Source organism: Salmo salar, chromosome 09, assembly GCF_965601325.2.
Source record: "Salmo salar chromosome 09, fSalSal1, whole genome shotgun sequence".
NCBI lineage: Eukaryota > Metazoa > Chordata > Actinopteri > Salmoniformes > Salmonidae > Salmo > Salmo salar.
In genome coordinates this window covers 152,343,564-152,361,063 of record NC_138299.1, presented here as the reverse complement: position 1 = coordinate 152,361,063, position 17,500 = coordinate 152,343,564, and the positions used below count along the sequence as shown (strand labels likewise).

Genomic DNA, 17,500 nt, shown 5'->3' with positions numbered 1-17,500 from the left:
GGGGAAGGTAGGGGGTGGAGGAGAGGAGGGGAAGGTAGGGGGTGGAGGAGAGGAGGGGAAGGTAGAGGGGAGGGGAAGGTAGGGGGTGGAGGAGAGGAAGGTAGGGGGTGGAGGGGAAGGTAGGGGGTGGAGGAGAGGAGGGAGGAAGACGGTGACTCATCGCTGGTCTAGTAGCCGTATCGGGGTCAATGTAGGGTGGCAGGGAGACAGGCCACCATGCACGGTGGTGTGCATCCTTTTTATCGCGCCAACCCCCGTATGTGCCCCTGCTCCCCGCCCCGGAGCAGAAGCTGACCCAGTGACCCGGAGATGTCTCAATTAGGACTAGTGGCTGAGCCATCAGACAACTACCATACCAGCTTAAATTCAGAGCAGGAGGATATACACATTCTGAAGAGAGAGCAGACACCATATTTCTGCTATACATTCTGTATCTCTACAGGCATATTTCTGCTATACATTCTGTATCTCTACAGGCATATTTCTGCTATACATTCTGTATCTCTACAGGCATATTTCTGCTATACATACTGTATCTCTACAGGCATATTTCTGCTATACATTCTGTATCTCTACAGGCATATTTCTGCTATACATTCTGTCTCTCTACAGGCCAGCTGACGAGTAAGCCTGTAACTAGGCCGTCCCTTACTCACTCATATCAGAACAGGGCCCAGCAGTAGGAGGCTTGAAAACATTGGCACTGAGGCAGTGGTACAGAGTCACAATTTGGGTTCATTATATAAAGAATGTGGGGTTCCAGGTTGCAGTTGCCTGACGACTCATCCTGAATTTAATTCCGCTGCTCTATCTATCGTTACCACAGGAGGTTGGTGGCACCTTGATATATTTGGCTCAAATATTTCGAATCGAAAAAGCTAATTAGCATCAAAGTAGACGTCATGCTAGGCCACATATCCCAGCATGCTCCCGCACGTCATCTCTAGCTGGTACAGTGGGGCAAAAAAGTATTTAGTCAGCCACCAATTGTGCAAGTTCTCCCACTTAAAAAGATGAGAGAGGCCTGTAATTTTCATCATAGGTACACGTCAACTATGACAGACAAAATGAGGGAAAAAAATCCAGAAAATCACATTGTAGGCTTTTTTATGAATTTATTTGCAAATTATGTTGGAAAATAAGTATTTGGTCAATAACAAAAGTTTATCTCAATACTTTGTTATATACCCTTTGTTGGCAATGACACAGGTCAAATGTTTTCTGTAAGTCTTCACAAGGTTTTCACACACTGTTGCTGGTATTTTGGCCCATTCCTCCATGCAGATCTCCTCTAGAGCAGTGATGTTTTGGGGCTGTCGCTGGGCAACACGGACTTTCAACTCCCTCCAAAGATTTTCTATGGGGTTGAGATCTGGAGGCTGGCTAGGCCACTCCAGGACCATGAAATGCTTCTTACGAAGCCACTCCTTCGTTGCCCGGGCGGTGTGTTTGGGATCATTGTCATGCTGAAAGACCCAGCCACGTTTCATCTTCAATGCCCTTGCTGATGGAAGGTTTTCACTCAAAATCTCATGATATATGGCCCCATTCATTCTATCCTTTACACGGATCAGTCGTCCTGGTCCCTTTGCAGAAAAACAGCCCCAAAGCATGATGTTTCCACCCCCATGCTTCACAGTAAGTATGGTGTTCTTTGGATGCAACTCAGCATTCTTTGTCCTCCAAACACGACGAGTTGAGTTTTTACCAAAAAGTTCTATTTTGGTTTCATCTGACCATATGACATTCTCCCAATCCTCTTCTGGATCATCCAAATGCTCTCTAGCAAACTTCAGATGGGCCTGGACATGTACTGGCTTAAGCAGGGGGACACGTCTGGCACTGCAGGATTTGAGTCCCTGGTGGTGTAGTGTGTTACTGATGGTAGGCTTTGTTACTTTGGTCCCAGCTCTCTGCAGGTCATTCACTAGGTCCCCCCGTGTGCTTCTGGGATTTTTTGCTCACCGTTCTTGTGATAATTTTGACCCCACGGGGTGAGATCTTGCGTGGATCCCCAGATCGAGAGAGATTATCAGTGGTCTTGTATGTCTTCCATTTCCTAATAATTGCTCCCACAGTTGATTTCTTCAAACCAAGCTGCTTACCTATTGCAGATTCAGTCTTCCCAGCCTGGTGCAGGTCAACAATTTTGTTTCTGGTGTCCTTTGACAGCTCTTTGGTCTTGGCCATAGTGGAGTTTGGAGTGTGACTGTTTGAGGTTGTGGACAGGTGTCTTTTATACTGATAACAAGTTCAAACAGGTGCCATTAATACAGGTAACGAGTGGAGGACAGAGGAGCCTCTTAAAGAAGAAGTTACAGGTCTGTGAGAGCCAGAAATCTTGCTTGTTTGTAGGTGACCAAATACTTATTTTCCACCATAATTTGCAAATAAATTCATTAAAACAACTACAATGTGATTTTTCTGGATTTTTTTTTCTCATTTTGTCTGTCGTTGTTGACGTGTACCTATGATGAAAATTACAGGCCTCTCTCATCTTTTTAAGTGGGACAACTTGCACAATTGGTGGCTGACTAAATACTTTTTTCACTTTTGTATATTATCTACTTCACTTGCTTTGACAATGTAAACATATGTTTCCAATGCCAATAAAGCCCCTTGAATCGAATTGGAGAGAGGGAGAGAGAGAGACACCATATGTCAGGGAAGACGAGGGCAGGCACAGCATCAGGGGCTAAAACAGAAGGAGCTGTGTTTTTAGTCTTTAAAAGAGCAAACGTTCCTCTCTCCGCCAACCTGCAGGAGCGTTCTCGTCCTCAACCCTTCTATAAACAGACACACAGAGAGCGCAGCACGCGCTCTCTTTACTCTTTTCTATCTCAGTCTTTCATCTCTCTTCATCTCTCTACCCATGCAGGATTCTCTGGTTTCTGTTTGAAACCTGCAAGTGACAGTATTTGTGTGTGTAAATTACTATTCGAAAACATTTTTAAAATGTAATATTGTCATTCTAAGATTTATAGATTAACATCTCTTGAAAGCACCTGCAATGCCAGATTTAAAAATAACTTTACTGGGTAATCACACTTTGCGACTGTTTGAGGTTGTGGACAGGTGTCTTTTATACTGATAACAAGTTCAAACAGGTGCCATTAATACAGGTAACGAGTGGAGGACAGAGGAGCCTCTTAAAGAAAAAGTTACAGGTCTGTGAGAGCCAGAAATCTTGCTTGTTTGTAGGTGACCAAATACTTATTTTCCACCATAATTTGCAAATAAATTCATAAAAATCCTACAATGTGATTTTCTGGATTTTTTTCCCCCCTCATTTTGTCTGTCATAGTTGACGTGTGCCTATGATGAAAATTACAGGCCTCTCATCTTTTTAAGTGGGAGAACTTGCACAATCGGTGGCTGACTAAATATTTTTTGCCCCACTGTACCTTTGCTAACAGGTACATTTAAACAGATTTAGCCAATTTATTAATTACTACATTTAGCTAACATTAGATAGTTAAATCGAAGCAGTCTCATCCAGATCATCCTGATATTTGTAGTTTTTTTTGTGATAGCCACATTTGTAGCTAATTAACATTTAATTTGTGGGTAAATACAGGCGAATATATTGATAAGTCACTTTGTCCGAGAGAGATTTACACGGTTTTCAAAACGTCACACCAGGGTAAGCCTACACGAAACACAGCCCTTATTTTAAGTGTTCCTAAAATTCCCTACGGGAAAAATGAATGGTGGAAAAACAATTGAAACCATTTCCCTGTTTGACCGCTAGGTTTTATGGGTATTATGACTCACATGGTGGTACTCTATGAAGAATAATGTCCCTTCAGACAGCCATTTCAGACTCACTAGTCCCACAAGGCCCATGGTAACAAAACTTCATTACTTTAGAGGTAATGTGATTAATTGTGACCTGATTTCCCTGATCCACTCAACAACTGAACCATGTCTGTGTTTGAGAAATTGGACCAACAGACGGAACACTGCAGGGGAGGGCAAACTCCCCAACAATTACATCAGAGTTTTCGCTCCCTCATTTTCTCTCGGTCTCTCCTCCCTCCCTGTATAGCCCTGGTGCTAAGTTGAGCGGGGAGTTGCCATGCCAACCCAGAGTGGGGATCCCAGTTCCAAACTAGGCCACACAGAATAAGCAGCATTAAACAGTGTGTGATAGATTCAGACCAGAACAATATGTTAATGAAGTCAATCATTTGTTAAACCTCGTTTAGCACACACACGCACACAAAGTTTAAGAAAGACTCAGATCACAAATGAAATATGAAAACCTTTGTAGGAATCTGTATTTAAGATTGAACTCTACATACATTCATACTGTAGTGTTGAGGAAAAGAGTGTGGACCTGTGTGTGTGTGGCTTGTGAATGTGTGTGTGTGATCCAGAGACACATGTATAATGGGCAATAGAGGCAGTGATTCAGGACAACGAGACTAACTGAAGAGGAAAGAGAAAGTGGGTGTGTGTTTGTGTCACTGTCTCTCTCCTCTCCGATCTCACTGAGGTGTGTGTGCGGTGTTAGTCGCTATCTCTCTCCTCCCGTGTCTGCATCTCGCTGAGTGTACTCTCGTCAATGTTCTCCAGGCTGTCTGCGTGCTGGATGCTAAGCTCGGACACTGGGATTGTGGGTAGTGTAGTCTGCTCAGGGTAGAGCCAGGGCTTGAATCCCGGGTTGTGTCTCTGCTTCCACTCTCCGTACTTCAGACACGCCTTACTGATCTTCTTCATCGCCTGTGACACAGAGAGAGAGAGACACAGACAGATCTGCATTTAGCCAGGGTTAGAGAATTGTCTACTCCATATAGTAACCTAGTGATAGAGAGAGAGCTGTCTGCTCCATATAGTAACCTAGTGAGAGAGAGAGAGAGAGAGAGAGAGAGAGAGAGAGAGCTGTCTGCTCCATATAGTAACCTAGTGAGAGAGAGAGAGAGAGCTGTCTGCTCCATATAGTAACCTAGTGAGAGAGAGAGAGAGAGAGCTGTCTGCTCCATATAGTAACCTAGTGAGAGAGAGAGAGAGAGAGCTGTCTACTCCATATAGTGACCTAGTGATAGAGAGAGAGCTGTCTACTCCATATAGTGACCTAGTGATAGAGAGAGAGCTGTCTGCTCCATATAGTAACCTAGTGAGAGAGAGAGAGCTGTCTGCTCCATATAGTAACCTAGTGAGAGAGAGAGAGAGAGAGAGAGAGAGAGAGAGCTGTCTGCTCCATATAGTAACCTAGTGAGAGAGAGAGAGCTGTCTGCTCCATATAGTAACCTAGTGATAGAGAGAGAGAGCTGTCTGCTCCATATAGTAACCTAGTGATAGAGAGAGAGAGAGAGCTGTCTGCTCCATATAGTAACCAAGTGATAGAGAGAGAGAGCTGTCTGCTCCATATAGTAACCTAGTGATAGAGAGAGAGAGAGCTGTCTGCTCCATATAGTAACCTAGTGATAGAGAGAGAGAGCTGTCTGCTCCATATAGTAACCTAGAGAGAGAGAGAGAGAGAGAGCTGTCTGCTCCATATAGTAACCTAGTGAGAGAGAGAGAGAGAGAGAGCTGTCTGCTCCATATAGTAACCTAGTGAGAGAGAGAGAGAGAGAGAGCTGTCTGCTCCATATAGTAACCTAGTGATAGAGAGAGAGAGAGCTGTCTGCTCCATATAGTAACCAAGTGATAGAGAGAGAGAGCTGTCTGCTCCATATAGTAACCTAGTGATAGAGAGAGAGAGAGCTGTCTGCTCCATATAGTAACCTAGTGATAGAGAGAGAGCTGTCTGCTCCATATAGTAACCTGGTGATGGAGAGGAATTTCACCTAATCTTAACTTTCATCTAGCTCAGCAGGAGAAGCTCTCCCTTGAGAAAGATACCCCCACCCCGAGCAGGTCAGACCAGACCTCTTCATTATATAACCCCACAGACCTCTTCATTATATAACCCCACAGACCAGCAACCCCCAGACCCCTTCATTATATAACCCCACAGACCAGCAACCCCCAGACCCCTTCATTATATAACCCCACAGACCAGCAACCCCCCAGACCTCTTCATTATATAGCCCCACAGACCAGCAACCCCCAGACCTCTTCATTATATAACCCCACAGACGAGCAACCCCCAGACCTCTTCATTATATAACCCCCAGACCTCTTCATTATATAACCCCACAGACGAGCAACCCCCAGACCTCTTCATTAAATAACCCCACAGACGAGCAACCCCCAGACCTCTTCATTATATAACCCCACAGACCAGCAACCCCCAGACCTCTTCATTATATAACCCCCAGACCTCTTCATTATATAACCCCACAGACGAGCAACCCCCAGACCTCTTCATTATATAACCCCACAGACCAGCAACCCCCAGACCTCTTCATTATATAACCCCACAGACGAGCAACCCCCAGACCTCTTCATTATATAACCCCACAGACCTCTTCATTATATAACCCCACAGACGAGCAACCCCCAGACCTCTTCATTATATAACCCCCAGACCTCTTCATTATATAACCCCACAGACCAGACCTCTTCATTATATAACCCCACAGACGAGCAACCCCCAGACCTCTTCATTATATAACCCCACAGACGAGCCACCCCCAGACCTCTTCATTATATAACCCCACAGACCAGACCTCTTCATTATATAACCCCACAGACGAGCAACCCCCAGACCTCTTCATTATATAACCCCACAGACCAGCAACCCCCAGACCTCTTCATTATATAACCCCCAGACCTCTTCATTATATAACCCCACAGACCAGCCACCCCCAGACCTCTTCATTATATAACCCCACAGACGAGCAACCCCCAGACCTCTTCATTATATAACCCCACAGACCAGACCTCTTCATTATATAACCCCACAGACGAGCAACCCCCAGACCTCTTCATTATATAACCCCACAGACGAGCAACCCCCAGACCTCTTCATTATATAACCCCACAGACGAGCAACCCCCAGACCTCTTCATTATATAACCCCACAGACCAGCAACCCCCAGACCTCTTCATTATATAACCCCCAGACCTCTTCATTATATAACCCCACAGACGAGCAACCCCCAGACCTCTTCATTATATAACCCCACAGACCTCTTCATTATATAACCCACAGACCAGCAACCCCCAGACCTCTTCATTATATAACCCCCCAGACCAGCAACCCCCAGACCTCTTCATTATATAACCCCACAGACCAGCAACCCCCAGACCTCTTCATTATATAACCCACAGACCAGCAACCCCCAGACCTCTTCATTATATAACCCCCAGACCTCTTCATTATATAACCCCACAGACCTCTTCATTATATAACCCACAGACCAGCAACCCCCAGACCTCTTCATTATATAACCCCCAGACCTCTTCATTATATAACCCCACAGACGAGCAACCCCCAGACCTCTTCATTATATAACCCCACAGACCAGCAACCCCCAGACCTCTTCATTATATAACCCCACAGACCAGCAACCCCCAGACCTCTTAATTATATAACCCACAGACCAGCAACCCCCAGACCTCTTCATTATATAACCCCCAGACCTCTTCATTATATAACCCCACAGACCTCTTCATTATATAACCCACAGACCAGCAACCCCCAGACCTCTTCATTATATAACCCCCAGACCTCTTCATTATATAACCCCACAGACGAGCAACCCCCAGACCTCTTCATTATATAACCCCACAGACCAGCAACCCCAAGACCTCTTCATTATATAACCCCACAGACCTCTTCATTATATAACCCCACAGACCAGCCACCCCCAGACCTCTTCATTATATAACCCCACAGACGAGCAACCCCCAGACCTCTTCATTATATAACCCCACAGACGAGCAACCCCCAGCGGAAAGTCAACCTCCCAGCACAGAGTACTACTCCCTCATTGAAATGAGGGATAAATTCACCCGGCTGGAGGTAAGGCAGGTGGAGCTGGAACAGCAGGTGATTACACTCCAGTCAGCACAGACCCAGACAACAGTCCACCACAACAACACCCCCTTAACTAGACCTGGAGAGCTGGAGGTGGAGAGAGACATATCTGCACTCTGGACTGTGGTGAGACCACTTCAGCATGATTAAAAAGCATGAGCAGGAGAAGAACAGAGCACTAGAGGAGAGGATCAGACTGCTGGAGGAGAGGGTGAAGGGGGATGGAGGAGAGGATCAGACTGCTGGAGGAGAGGGTGAGGGGGATGGAGGAGAGGATCAGACTGCTGGAGGAGAGGGTGAGGGGGATGGAGGAGAGGATCAGACTGCTGGAGGAGAGGGTGAGGGGGATGGAGGAGAGGATCAGACTGCTGGAGGAGAGGGTGAGGGGGATGGAGGAGAGGATCAGACTGCTGGAGGAGAGGGTGAGGGGGATGGAGGAGAGGATCAGACTACTGGAGGAGAGGGTGAGGGGGATGGAGGAGAGGATCAGACTGCTGGAGGAGAGGGTGAGGGGGATGGAGGAGAGGATCAGACTGCTGGAGGAGAGGGTGAGGGGGATGGAGGAGAGGATCAGACTGCTGGAGGAGAGGGTGAGGGGGATGGAGGAGAGGATCAGACTGCTGGAGGAGAGGGTGAGGGGGATGGAGGAGAGGATCAGACTGCTGGAGGAGAGGATCAGACTGCTGGAGGAGAGGGTGAGGGGGATGGAGGAGAGGATCAGACTGCTGGAGGAGAGGGTGAGGGGGATGGAGGAGAGGATCAGACTGCTGAAGGAGAGGGTGAGGGGGATGGAGGAGAGGATCAGACTGCAGGAGGAGAGGGTGAGGGGGATGGAGGAGAGGATCAGACTGCTGAAGGAGAGGGTGAGGGGGATGGTGGAGAGGATCAGACTGCTGGAGGAGAGGGTGAGGGGGATGGTGGAGAGGATCAGACTGCTGGAGGAGAGGATCAGACTGCTGGAGGAGAGGGTGAGGGAGATGGAGGAGAGGATCAGACTGCTGGAGGAGAGAGTGAAGGGGGATGGCGTGTGACAGAGAACAACCCATCAGAGAGGTGGCCACCCCTGCAGAGAAGCCAGCAGAACAGTCCACCTCAGACACTGGCCATAGTGTTAACATCACAGCAGAACAGTCCACACCAGACCATAGTGTTGACATCACAGCAGAACAGTCCACACCAGACCCTGACCATAGTGTTAACACCACAGCAGAACAGTCCACACCAGACCCTGACCATAGTGTTAACATCACAGCAGAACAGTCCACACCAGACCCTGACCATAGTGTTAACACCACAGCAGAATAGTCCACCTCAGACCCTGACCATAGTGTTAACATCACAGCAGAACAGTCCACACCAGACCCTGACCATAGTGTTAACTTCTCTAGGGCCAGTGAGACGATTTCGTCCCACCTATGTAACAGCCAGTGGAATCCCGTGGCGCGTTATTCAAATACCTTATAAATGCTATTACTTCAATTTCTCAAACATATGACTATTTTACACCATTTTAAAGACAAGACTCTCGTTAATCTAACCACACTGTCCGATTTCAAAAAGGCTTTACAACGAAAGCAAAACATTAGATTATGTCAGCAGAGTAGCCAGCCAGAAATAATCAGACACCTATTTTTCAAGCTAGCATATAATGTCACAAACCCAAACCACAGCTAAATGCAGCACTAACCTTTGATGATCTTCATCAGATGACAATCTTAGGACATTATGTTATACAATACATGAATGTTTTGTTCAATCAAGTTCATATTTATATCAAAAAACAGCTTTTTACATTAGCATGTGACGTTCAGAACTAGCATACCCCCCGCAAACTTCCGGTGAATTTACTAAATTACTCACTATAAACGTTCACAAAAAACATACATTATTTTAAGAATTATAGATACAGAACTCCTCTATGCACTCGCTATGTCCGATTTTAAAATAGCTTTTCGGTGAAAGCACATTTTGCAATATTCTAAGTAGATAGCCCGGCATCACAGGGCTAGCTATTTAGACACCCACCAAGTTTAGCCCTCACCAAAGTCAGATTTACTATAAGAAAAATGTTATTACCTTTGCTGTTCTTCATCAGAATGCACTCCCAGGACTTCTACTTCAATAACAAATGTTGGTTTGGTTCAAAATAATCCATAGTTATATCCAAATAGCGGCGTTTTGTTTGTGCGTTCAAGACACTATCTGAAAGGGTAAAGAAGGGTGACGCGCCCGACGCGTTTCGTGACAAAAAAATTCTAAATATTCCATTACCGTACTTCGAAGCATGTCAACCGCTGTTTAAAAATCAATTTTTATGCCATTTTTCTCGTAAAAAAAGCGATAATATTCCGACCGGGAATCTGTGTTTTAGTACAAAGAGAGAGAAAATAAAAACATGGGGTCGCCTCGTGCACGCGCCTCAGTCTCATTGTCCTCTGATAGACCACTTACCAAAGGCGCTAATGTTTTTCAGCCAGGGGCTGGAATTACATCATTCAGCTTTTTCCCGGGTTCTGAGAGCCTATGGGAGCCGTAGGAAGTGTCACGTTACAGCAAAGATCCTCAGTTTTCAATAAAGAGAGTCAAGAAGAACAAGAACTTGTCAGACAGGCCACTTCCTGTAAGGAATCTTCTCAGGTTTTTGCCTGCCATATGAGTTCTGTTATACTCAGACACCATTCAAACAGTTTTAGAAACTTTACAATAATTATATGCATATTCTAGTTTCTGGGCAGTAGTAATAACCAGATTAAATCGGGTACGTTTTTTATCCGGCCGTGTAAATACTGCCCCCTAGCCCTAACAGGTTAACATCACAGCAGGACAGTCCACCTCAGACCCTGACCATAGTGTTGACACCACAGCAGAACAGTCCACCTCAGACCCTGACCATAGTGTTAACACCACAGCAGAACAGTCCACACCAGACCATAGTGTTAACATCACAGCAGAACAGTCCACACCAGACCCTGACCATAGCATCGACATCACAGCAGAGCAGAACAGTCCACACCAGACCCTGACCATAGTGTTAACCTGTTATGGATAAGGGGCAGTATTTTCACGGCCGGATAAAAAACGTACCCGATTTAATCTGTTTATTACTCCTGCCCAGAAACTAGAATATGCATATAATTGTTTGATTTGGATAGAAAACACCCTAAAGTTTCTAAAACTGTTTGAATGGTGTCTGTGAGTATAACAGAACTCATATGGCAGGCCAAAACCTGAGAAGATTCCAAACAGGAAGTGCCCCTCTGACCATTTCTTGGCCTTCTTTATTCTCTTTATTGAAAACAGAGGATCTCTGCTGTAACGTGACACTTTCTAAGGCTCCCATAGGCTCTCAGAAGGCGCCAGAACGTTGAATGATGACTTTGCAGTCCATGGCTGAAAAACAGTAGCGCATTTGGATAGTGGTCGATCTGAGAACAATGAGACGGGCGCGCAAATGCACGTGAAGAGTCCATTTTAGATTATCAGTCTTTGAACGAAAACAACGACTCCCGGTCGGAATATTATCGCTATTTTACGAGAAAAATCGCATAAAAATTTATTTTAAACTACGTTTGACATGCTTCGAAGTACGGTAATGGAATATTTTGACATTTTTTGTCACGATACGCGTCCGCGCGTTACCCTTCGGATAGTGTCTTGAACGCACGAACAAAACGCCGCTATTTGGATATAACTATGGATTATTTGGAACCAAAACAACATTTGTTGTTGAAGTAGAAGTCCTGGGAGTGCATTCTGACGAAGAACAGAAAAGGTAATCCAATTTTTCTAATAGTAATTCTGAGTTTAGTGAGCCCCAAACTTCGTGGGTGTCAAAATAGCTAGCCGTGATGGCCGAGCTATGTACTCAGAATATTGCAAAATGTGCTTTCGCCGAAAAGCTATTTTAAAATCTGACACTGCAATTGCATAAAGGAGTTCTGTATCTATAATTCTTAAAATAATTATGTATTTTGTGAACATTTATCATGAGTAATTTTGTAAATTCACCGGAAGTTTTCGGTGGGTATGCTAGTTCTGAACATCACATGCTAATGTAAAAAGCTGGTTTTTTATATAAATATGAACTTGATTGTTATACAATACATGCATGTTTTGTTCAATTTCCTAGGAGTGTCATCTGATGAAGATCAAAGGTTAGTGCTGCATTTAGCTGTGGTTTGGGTTTATGTGACATGTATGCTTGCTTGGAAAATGGCTGTGTGATTATTTGTGTCTATGTACTCTCCTAACATAATCTAATGTTTTGCTTTCGCTGTAAAGCCTTTTTGAAATCAGACAATGTGGTTAGATTAACGAGAGTCTTATCTTTAAAATGGTGTAAAATAGTTGATTGTTTGAGAAAATTGAAATGTGGTATTTTAGTTGGTTTTGTATGTCGGGCCGTGCGATGCCATTGGCTGTTGGCTAGGGGTTCCGCTAGCGGAATGTCTGTCCTCAACAGGTTAACAGAGAAAAATGTCCTCTCGTGTGCTACCTATATCCCCCCACTAGAATCCCCATACTTTAATGAAGACAGCTTCTCCATCCTAGAGGGAGAAATCAATCATTTCCAGGCTCAGAGACATGTACTAATCTGTGACGACCTAAATGCCAGAACTGGACAAGAACCCAACGCCCTCAGCAAACAGAGGGACAAACACCTACCTGGAGGTGACAGCATTCCCTCCCCCATATGCCCCCCTAGACACAACTACGACAACATAACCAACAAAAATGGGTCACAACTCCTGCAGCTCTGTCCCACGCTGGGTATGTACATAGTCAATGGTAGGCTTCAAAGGGACTCCTATGGTAGGTACACCTATAGCTCATCTCTTGGCAGTAGTACTGTAGACTACTTTATCACTGACCTCAACTCAGAGTCTCTCAGAGCGTTCAGTCAGCCCACTGACACCCCTATCAGATCACAGCAAAATCACAGTCTACTTGAACAGAGCAATACTCAATCATGAGGCATCAAAGCCAAAGGAACTGAGTAATATTAAGAAATGCTATAGATGGAAGGAATGTAGTGTAGAAACCTACCAAAAAACAATTAGGTAACAACAAATTCAATCCCTTTTAGACAACTTCCTGGACAAAATGTTCCACTGTAATAGTGAAGGTGTAAACCTGGCAGTAGAAAGTCTAAACAGTATATTTGACCTCTCAGCTTCCCTATCAAATAAAAAAAATGAAACAGAAAACCAAGGAAAATGAACAACAATGACAAATGGTTTGATGAAAAGTGCAAAACCAAAGATATAAATTGAGAAACCTGTCCAACCAAAAACACAGAGACCCAGAAAACCTGAGTCTACGCCTTCACTATGGTGAATCACTAAAACAATACAGACATACACTACGGATAAAGAAGGAACAGCACGTCAGAAATCAGCTCAATGTAATTGAAGAATCCATAGAATCTAACCACTTCTGGGAACAATGGAACACACTTTACAAACAACACGAAGAATTATCTATCCAAAATGTAGATCTTTTTGGCTCTATAACAAAGAACAAACAGCAAAAACATATACATGATTAAATAGAAATCTTAGAATCAACTATTAAAGACTACCAGAACCCACTGGATTCTCCAACTACATTGAATGAACTACAGGATAAAATACAAACCCTCCAACCTAAAAAGGCCTGTGGGGCTGATGGTATCATCAATGAAATGATAAAATATACAGACAACACATTCCATTTGGCTATACTTCAACATCATCCTCAGCTCTGGCATCTTCCCCAATATTTGGAACCAAGGACTGATCACCCCAATACACAAAAGTGGAGACAAATTTGACCCCAATAACTACCGTGGGATGTGTCAATAACAACCTTGGGAAAATCCTCTGCATTATCATTAACAGTAGACTTGAAGCAGAGCAGACTTGAATTGAGTTGTCTGCTCCATATAGGTACCTAGTGATGGATGGATGGATGGATGGATGGATGGATAGAGAGAGAGAGAGAGTTGTCTGTCTGTGCCGTAGTGTGTTGTCTAGCTGTCTGTGCCGTAGTGTGTTGTCTGTCTGTCTGTCTGTCTGTGCCGTAGTGTGTTGTCTGTCTGTCTGTGCCGTAGTCTGTCTGTCTGTCTGTCTGTGCCGTAGTGTGTTGTCTGTCTGTCTGTCTGTGCCATAGTGTGTTGTCTGTCTGTGTCTGTCTGTCTGTCTGTGCCGTAGTGTGTTGTCTGTCTGTCTGTCTGTCTGTCTGTGCCGTAGTGTGTTGTCTGTCTGTCTGTCTGTGCCGTAGTGTGTTGTCTGTCTGTCTGTCTGTGCCGTAGTCTGTCTGTCTGTGCCGTAGTGTGTTGTCCTGTCTGTCTGTGCCGTAGTGTGTTGTCTGTCTGTCTGTCTGTCTGTGCCGTAGTGTGTTGTCTGTCTGTCTGTCTGTGCCGTAGTGTGTTGTCTCTGTCTGTCTGTCTGTGCCGTAGTGTGTTGTCTCTGTCTGTCTGTGCCGTAGTGTGTTGTCTGTCTGTCTGTCTGTCTGTCTGTCTGTCTGTCTGTGCCGTAGTCTGTTGTCTGTCTGTCTGTCTGTCTGTGCCGTAGTGTGTTGTCTGTCTGTCTGTGTCTGTGCCGTAGTGTGTTGTCTCTGTCTGTCTGTCTGTGCCGTAGTGTGTTGTCTCTGTCTGTCTGTGCCGTAGTGTGTTGTCTGTCTGTCTGTCTGTCTGTCTGTCTGTCTGTGCCGTAGTCTGTTGTCTGTCTGTCTGTCTGTCTGTGCCGTAGTGTGTCTGTCTGTCTGTCTGTGCCGTAGTGTGTTGTGTCTGTCTGTCTGTGCCGTAGTGTGTTGTCTGTCTGTCTGTGCCGTAGTGTGTTGTCTGTCTGTCTGTCTGTGCCGTAGTGTGTTGTCTGTCTGTCTGTCTGTGCCGTAGTGTGTTGTCTGTCTGTCTGTCTGTGCCGTAGTGTGTTGTCTGTCTGTCTGTCTGTGCCGTAGTGTGTTGTCTGTCTGTCTGTCTGTGCCGTAGTGTGTTGTCTCTGTCTGTCTGTCTGTCTGTGCCGTAGTCTGTTGTCTGTCTGTCTGTCTGTGCCGTAGTGTGTTGTCTGTCTGTCTGTGCCGTAGTGTGTTGTCTGTCTGTCTGTGCCGTAGTGTGTTGTCTGTCTGTCTGTCCGTGGTCTGTCTGTCTGTTGTCTGTGCCGTAGTGTGTTGTCTGTCTGTCTGTGCCGTAGTGTGTTGTCTGTCTGTCTGTCTGTGCCGTAGTGTGTTGTCTGTCTGTCTGTCTGTCTGTCTGTCTGTCTGTCTGTGCCGTAGTGTGTTGTCTGTCTGTCTGTGGCCGTAGTGTGTTGTCTGTCTGTCTGTCTGTGCCGTAGTGTGTTGTCTGTCTGTCTGTCTGTCTGTCTGTCTGTCTGTCTGTGCCGTAGTGTGTTGTCTGTCTGTCTGTCTGTCTGTCTGTCTGTCTGTGCCGTAGTGTGTTGTCTGTCTGTCTGTGCCGTAGTGTGTTGTCTGTCTGTCTGTCTGTCTGTGCCGTAGTGTGTTGTCTGTCTGTCTGTGCCGTAGTGTGTTGTCTGTCTGTCTGTCTGTCTGTGCCGTAGTGTGTTGTCTGTCTGTCTGTCTGTGCCGTAGTGTGTTGTCTGTCTGTCTGTCTGTCTGTGTGTGTCTGTCTGTCTGTCTGTCTGTGCCGTAGTGTGTTGTCTGTCTGTCTGTCTGTGCCGTAGTGTGTTGTCTGTCTGTCTGTCTGTGCCGTAGTGTGTTGTCTGTCTGTCTGTGCCGTAGTGTGTTCTGTCTGTCTGTCTGTGCCGTAGTGTGTTGTCTGTCTGTCTGTCTGTGCCGTAGTGTGTTGTCTGTCTGTCTGTGCCGTAGTGTGTTGTCTGTCTGTCTGTGCCGTAGTGTGTTGTCTGTCTGTCTGTCTGTGCCGTAGTGTGTTGTCTGTCTGTCTGTCTGTGCCGTAGTGTGTTGTCTGTCTGTCTGTGCCGTAGTGTGTTGTCTGTCTGTCTGTCTGTCTGTGCCGTAGTGTGTTGTCTGTCTGTTTGAGATCTAAGCATCTGGGGCTCTCCCTAATCGTTCCTTATTCCCTTGAGATCCCACGGGCTATTTCAACACTCACGCTCGCTCACACTCACACGCTTCTCGACCAGGGATGCGTAGGAGGGATCATACATTAAACATAGGTGTTCTGCTGTGCTGAGTCCTGACAAGCAGACTCTGCTGAGTGCGAGGGTAATGCATGGACACAAACAGCCATTCACATATGTATCCTCCCCATCTCTCTCTCCTTGCTTCAGCATTATAATGTGGTGATGGGAGTGTAATGCTGGGCAGTGTAGGTATATGCAGACTGGAATGTACTTACTTTGGGAGCCATAAAGTGGGAAGACTTGTTAACAACCCACTTGGGTAGTGAACCTGGGTGAGGGAAGAAGAGAGGGAGAGATTTCGATGTTACGCCATGGCATGTCATCAAGGGTCAAATACCTCAAGGATTTACAGATAATTAGATTATCAGAGTTTTATGATCTTAACAGAGAGAAAGCAATAAAGAGAGAGTGAGAACGAGAGGGCGAACAAGAGGGAGATGGAGAGCGAGAGAGATGGAGAACGAGAGAGGGAGAACGAGAGAGGGAGAACGAGAGAGGGAGAACGAGAGAGGGAGAGCGAGAGAGGGAGAGCGAGAGAGGGAGAGCGAGAGAGGGAGAGCGAGAGAGGGAGAGCGAGCGAGATGGAGAGCGAGAGAGCTGGAGAACGAGAGAGAGATGGAGAATGAGAGAGAGCTGGAGAACAAGAGAGAGAGAGAGCTGGAGAACGAGAGAGAGAGAGCTGGAGAACGAGAGAGAGAGAGAGAGAGCTGGAGAACGAGAGAGAGAGAGAGAGAGAGCTGGAGAACGAGAGAGAGAGAGAGAGAGAGCTGGAGAACGAGAGAGAGAGAGAGAGAGAGCTGGAGAACGAGAGAGAGAGAGAGAGAGAGCTGGAGAACGAGAGAGAGAGAGAGAGAGAGCTGGAGAACGAGAGAGAGAGAGAGAGAGAGCTGGAGAACGAGAGAGAGAGAGAGAGAGCTGGAGAACGAGAGAGAGAGAGAGAGAGCTGGAGAACGAGAGAGAGAGAGAGAGAGAGCTGGAGAGCGAGAGAGCGAGAGAGCTGGAGAACGAGAGAGCGAGAGAGCTGGAGAGCGAGAGAGCTGGAGAACGAGAGCGAGAGAGCTGGAGAGCGAGAGAGCTGGAGAACGAGAGCGAGAGAGCTGGAGAACGAGAGAGCTGGAGAACGAGAGAGAGAGAGCTGGAGAACGAGAGAGAGAGAGCTGGAGAACGAGAGAGAGAGAGCTGGAGAACGAGAGAGAGAGAGCTGGAGAACGAGAGAGAGAGAGCTGGAGAACGAGAGAGAGAGAGCTGGAGAACGAGAGAGAGAGAGCTGGAGAACGAGAGAGAGAGAGAGCTGGAGAACGAGAGAGAGAGAGAGCTGGAGAACGAGAGAGAGAGAGCTGGAGAACGAGAGAGAGAGAGCTGGAGAACGAGAGAGAGAGAGCTGGAGAACGAGAGAGAGAGAGCTGGAGAACGAGAGAGAGAGAGCTGGAGAACGAGAGAGAGAGAGCTGGAGAACGAGAGAGAGAGAGCTGGAGAACGAGAGAGAGAGAGA

At 46.1% G+C, this 17,500-nt stretch overlaps 1 protein-coding gene across 1 annotated transcript in view; it reads right to left on the bottom strand.

The window, feature by feature from the left end:
- Positions 1 to 4,256: 4,256 nt before the first annotated feature.
- The window catches only part of stard10 (StAR related lipid transfer domain containing 10), a 28,845-nt gene continuing 15,601 nt past the window's right edge, over positions 4,257 to 17,500 (bottom strand). Inside the window, exons 5-6 of the mRNA XM_014215261.3 lie at positions 16,224 to 16,276; positions 4,257 to 4,725 (exon numbers count right to left, since the gene is read on the bottom strand). Coding sequence (XP_014070736.2) covers positions 4,513 to 4,725; positions 16,224 to 16,276 — 266 coding nt within the window. The 3' untranslated portion in view covers positions 4,257 to 4,512. The remainder of the gene's footprint in view (positions 4,726 to 16,223; positions 16,277 to 17,500) is intronic.